This window comes from Limulus polyphemus, unplaced genomic scaffold (assembly GCF_000517525.1).
Source record: "Limulus polyphemus unplaced genomic scaffold, Limulus_polyphemus-2.1.2 Scaffold1860, whole genome shotgun sequence".
Taxonomy (NCBI): Eukaryota; Metazoa; Arthropoda; class Merostomata; order Xiphosura; family Limulidae; genus Limulus; species Limulus polyphemus.
The window spans coordinates 56,142-61,532 of record NW_013667470.1 but is presented as its reverse complement, the minus strand read 5'-3'; the positions used below and the strand labels follow the sequence as shown (position 1 = coordinate 61,532).

Genomic DNA, 5,391 nt, shown 5'->3' with positions numbered 1-5,391 from the left:
GAAAACACGCTCGTGCTGTCTCACTTATGTATCCATCGTTAAATATTTACCAACAGACACTTACAGTATATACATCACCGGCAGTCGATGTCACCTTTATTAGCACTCTCCACATGCGTAAACACGTGTTACGCTTCAGATGTCATCTATGATCTAAAGAATTAGACCTAATCCAATTCAAACAATAGCACAAAAATAAAAAGTAATCATAGATAGAAATAAGCAGAAATGGTTCATTTCATTATAGATTTCCTTTTAGATCATATTATTGTTGTCAACTGCCTTAAGTAGCAGGTGCAAAAGATATGAAAGCAAAATTATATTTGCTGTCAAAATATATCAATCAGCTTAAATTTCCATGTTTACCTCACTCGTACTAACATCTAAGGGTCGTGAAAAACATGCAAAATCAGATAAACACGAAAAATAACCGAGACAAAAGTTTAACAAAATAACACACATTTCGTTGATTTACATAATCTTACGGTAAAAAATATCGTTAAGAGCTAGGGTATCCAACTGATGAAACATCGTGTTCTAATCTTTATAAATGAGAATATAAGAAACATACATTTAATGAACTATAGTTATTACCAATACCAAGTTGAATTTTAGTTTTACTCTAAGTTAGTGAGTTTCGTGTGGTCAGTCTGTTCGGCAGAAAGTCAGCTAGAACTTAACTAGGCAGATCAGCTGATTTTTACAAAATGTCAGGTCAATGTCTTGTAACAAAATATTGTCATAAACTCGGAAAGTAAGTGTGACAGCACTCTATCGGTTGTTTATTTTTCAAAAAAAGTAATCGTCTTAACTGTAAAATAACCAAGTGGCTATTTAATATTGAAATACACATGCATCTTATTGTGAAACACCACTTGATAGCTCGGAAAACAAGGAACACCAATTCCCTTCAGTCATTGATTTTTTCGTTAACTGACCATCCGAACTGCAGTTAATTCCAGCTCTAACGAACCCTGATGATTATCAAAATAGATTGACTGCTGCTCCACTGGCATTTTTTCATCCGAATCTTCACAAACATCCAAATACGTACTATCAGCTAAGATGAGAGCATAAACACAGTATTCTCATCATTAGACTGAACTTGATCATTGACCTCTGACTTATGGAGTAACCAGTTCTCTAGAGGCTCTTCACTTATGTAGAATCTAGTTACTCCATAAGTTAGAGGTGAGTGATCAAGTTCTTAATTCTCTAGAGGCTCATCAGTTATGTAGAAACTTGATCACTCACCTCTAACTTATGGAGCAACCAGTTCTCTAGAGGCTCTTCACTTATGTAGAATCTAAGAACTTGATCACTCACCTCTGACTTATGGAGTAACCAGTTCTCTAGAGGCTCTTCACTTATGTAGAATCTAAGAACTTGATCACTCACCTCTGACTTATGGAGTAACCAGTTCTCTAGAGGCTCTTCACTTATGTAGAATCTAAGAACTTGATCACTCACCTCTAACTTATGGAGTAACTAGTTCTCTAAAGGCTCATCAGTTATGTAGAATCTAAGAACTTGATCACCCACCTCTAACTTATGGAGTAACCGGTTCTCTAGAGGCTCATCAGTTATGTAGAAACTTGATCACTCACCTCTAACTTATGGAGTAACCAGTTCTCTAGAGGCTCTTCACTTATGTAGAATCTAAGCTTGTTGTTGTTTTAATACATGCATGTACATTGTGCAACCACTTTAACCCGTAATGCACTTCACTTAACTGCCAAGAGAGAAGATATGTACCAGTCCATCCAGTGTTTTGACACTGAATACGTGTATCGCAACCATACCCAGTCATCAGATTTGAACTTTCTCTCTATGTTTTGTTTTAACAGGTAATGATATATATAACAACCCATCTACCCATTTGCTGTAACCGAAAAATCAGGCATTTAACACATTCTTGTGGTCACTGTGGTACTTATGTACTGGGTGGGGGCACAAATTAGTTTCAATGGGAGCTATACTTCTCATTTCAATATCAGGAGATTCGGAAACAAACAGACGACTGTTACTCAGCCGCATGGTAAGTTATCATAACAGAGAGTGGGTACTTATCCCAGTCGGGGTTAACAAACATAGTAGGCATACGATTAACTGTCTGTATTTCTGTTCAGCCAAAACATATGGTGAAGTGGATATCTTCACCACACCTAACACTCAATATGACCCTGCAAACAACTGACTTTGGTCTGTGTGGATTTCTCCAGGTTTGCTAAAGCATCATATCTATTTACCAGCCAGCTTTTCTGTATAGACTGCAATAAGGTGTCATTAAGATGTCATCCAATAATTACAATTCAGACCACTCGTCGAAGTAATCGACGATGACTGCCAAATATTGATTAAATTTTCCACTTCCAGGCAGGTAACCGGATATATTCAGGGTGATTCTCTCTGAGTTTTTCCTGCTGTGGTTAGTTGGTTTTTCTTCTGGGTAGCACCATACCGAGTACATTACCTACAACATCCTTGAATGTTGTTATGTGAATGTGGCCAAATCCCATTTCCACAGACCAACAATATTTTTTGACACTTCCTTGTACCTTCCGGCCCTTACAATGCAAGGCACAAAGTATTTTGTGTCTGAGAGATCTGGGGATTACAAGCTGCATCACAGGTTGGCTACCATGTCTTAATGGTTTATAGAACCATACAATAAACCATCCTTCAGCCTGCTTTCCAGAAAAAACAACAAGTGCGTTTCATGTATTCTAACAGCAAACGGTGACAACACATTAGATTGTGTCCATAGTGCACCATGGAATACCAATTGCACGCAATTCACTGTTCTTGGGTTCAATCTCGTATGCTCTGGATGGTTGCAGAAATGCAGTTCACCTGATCAACAATAAAAACTGAATAATAATTTCTTCCCTAAAATATGATTGGACGTTTTTTACAATGGGAAACACATTAAATTTCTTTTCATTTAAGCTTTCCCTCATATCTGTTGGCTGGTGTTAATTGTTGTTAGTCTAAATGTTTCCAGTTTCTTTTGCAAATAGCTTATTATTTTTATTTAAAAATTTACCATCTGCATAATAAAATATTAAGATTACTGTACCTTACACGCAGTTAAATTCAACTCAGATTGTTTAAATTTCTAACTAATTATTTCTTACTTGGCTGTTGCGTTGGAGGAGAGAGATATCCCTGATTTGGGTACGCCGGACCTGGGGCACCATAGCTATACGGTTGTTGATTTACTGGAGTCTGGATCTGCCAGTAGTTAGGTGGAGCTTCAGCGCCTAAAAGGAGGTGAGAAAACTATTATGTCTGTTTTACCATGTCATTATCAGCTTTTAGAACATATCAAGTGGGGGATTTTTAAATAACTTCTTCATTCTACGTAATTATAGAGTTCTAATATTATTATTTTTTAAATGTGTCTTATCATATTTTTGTCTCTACCACCAAATGTTCACGGGGGATTTTCTAAACAATAACTACTTAAAAAAAAGAAGATAGTTCAAACAAAACATAATCGAAGACTCGTACTCCCAGATAGAACATCATCGAGTGTCTGTTCTACAAATCAGCATAAACCTTGTTCCTCCTCTTGACTAGCAAAACGTAACATTTAGTAGCAATATTCTTGTGATTCTAATCACAATAAGAGTAATAACAATATTAAACACGATCATTTTTACTGGTATGATATGGGTTTTCAGCAAGAAGTGTGTATAATACTACTTTAACTATATTTTGTCTTCTGTTAGCATGATTGCAACATAACATTACTTTTATGAAATATTACTAATAATCGTTAACTACTTATTTTATAGTTAGAAAATCTTCAGAAAGAACACCATAAAATACTTACCTTCTCAGAAAAAAAAACTGTCAGCTATTTACTCTCTCAAAAGTAGCACCATTAAATATTTTGTTTCTTTTCTTGATGACCGTAGAATCCCCCCGAAATCGGTATAACTCTGCAACAAGTCGTGAACCGAATACTAGATTTGGTTTTATATTAATTTTAGTATATCAACTATCTTGTATCTCAGATACGCAGAGATCATTCTTCTTCTGTCATAAAACCATGTTCTTCCCAACAACACACAACTTACCATCTTTATAAAAAGTAAGACGTTCAATTTGAATTTCGATTTCAAAGCAGAATATTGCAACAACTTGTTATGTAATAAGCTTTTATCAAGACTGTGCTACCTTTATTGTATGGATCCATTTTCTAAGCCCTCCGGAGGCGTTTTCTTCCTGATAACGAAAACAATAAAATAACTAAGTCAATGTGACCGAAATAAAATACATAATAATGCAGTAGTTTAAAAAAGTAGACACTAGTTGTAACAGGAAAAAAAATCAAATAATTTTCAATAAACCGAAATTCGAGCCCTATGTTCGGGATATCCGATTTTGATATTACTGGCAAATAAGTTGAGAGTCCAACAGTTGCTGCTCATTCAAGCGCTTGTGCTTAAATAATGTTACGTCATGTCCTTATCAGTTTCAATAAGGCCTGGAACTGCAGATAATTCCAGAACCACTACACCTACCAATTATTCATTATGGGTTCGAAGATTAAGGAGAAGTGTAAGGATAAGCAGAATAATAGGAAAGTATACCAGACTTATTTTTTCTCTTAGGGTTATTATCATACTTTACAGAACAAAACGTTTGAACAGTTTCACACGTTCACATAAAGTTATAAAACAATATAATAACAAACGTTTACAAACTTCTGCAGAAAAATGAATAGTTTTACTGGATATCATTCACTCAATATAAATTCAGCTGTAAATGAAAATTACCGGGTTTTCTTTAAATTTTAACAATACGTGCGTTCAAGCAGAAGATGAATAATTTGTTGTTGATTTTTTTACTAGTAAGTTGATCGCATGCTCTCAGACATTACAGTAATGTATTCCATCCATTATCAAACTGTACTTTGTTCATTACCATTAATTCTAAATCCTCTTATGGAAACATATAAAGCAAGATGGATCAAAGGTAACAACATATCAATAATTGTGATAGCGTATATGATTACAGTTTGATTCTTAGCAGATTCACACCCAACCTGACTTGGTTATCTAACTTTATTAAAAACTTATATATAAAGGTTATATAAAATGATGACTTACTCAAAGATAAACGCAGCATTTAAAAATATCAGAAGAGAAAAATTAATGGTTGATATATTAAAACATTAAACGTATTTTGTACGAATGCTTGCAAGAGTGTTTGTTGTGTTACGTCTCCGTTTGTTAATTAACTTTCCGTAACTTCGTTTCTGACGAAACTTTAGTGACACAAGTCCTTACTTAATAAAACTGGTTTATTCTTTCCGAATGCAACTTTACGATACACTTAATTTCAATATTCGCGCTAAAACAAACACTATAACGAACGAAC

General features: G+C 34.8%; 1 protein-coding gene across 2 annotated transcripts in view; it reads right to left on the bottom strand.

Moving 5' to 3' along the window:
• Positions 1–5,391, bottom strand: part of LOC111087197 (lipopolysaccharide-induced tumor necrosis factor-alpha factor homolog) — an 18,699-nt gene that overhangs the window by 7,304 nt on the left and 6,004 nt on the right. Inside the window, exons 1-3 of one of the 2 annotated variants that reach the window (XM_022393030.1) lie at positions 4,403–4,489; positions 4,186–4,233; positions 3,138–3,263 (exon numbers count right to left, since the gene is read on the bottom strand). In XM_022393030.1, the coding sequence (XP_022248738.1) occupies positions 3,138–3,263; positions 4,186–4,204 (145 nt within the window). In that variant the 5' untranslated portion in view covers positions 4,205–4,233; positions 4,403–4,489. Of the gene's footprint in view, positions 1–3,137; positions 3,264–4,185; positions 4,234–4,402; positions 4,490–5,391 lie in introns of those variants that run through there. The other variant, XM_022393031.1, reaches the window with a different exon arrangement.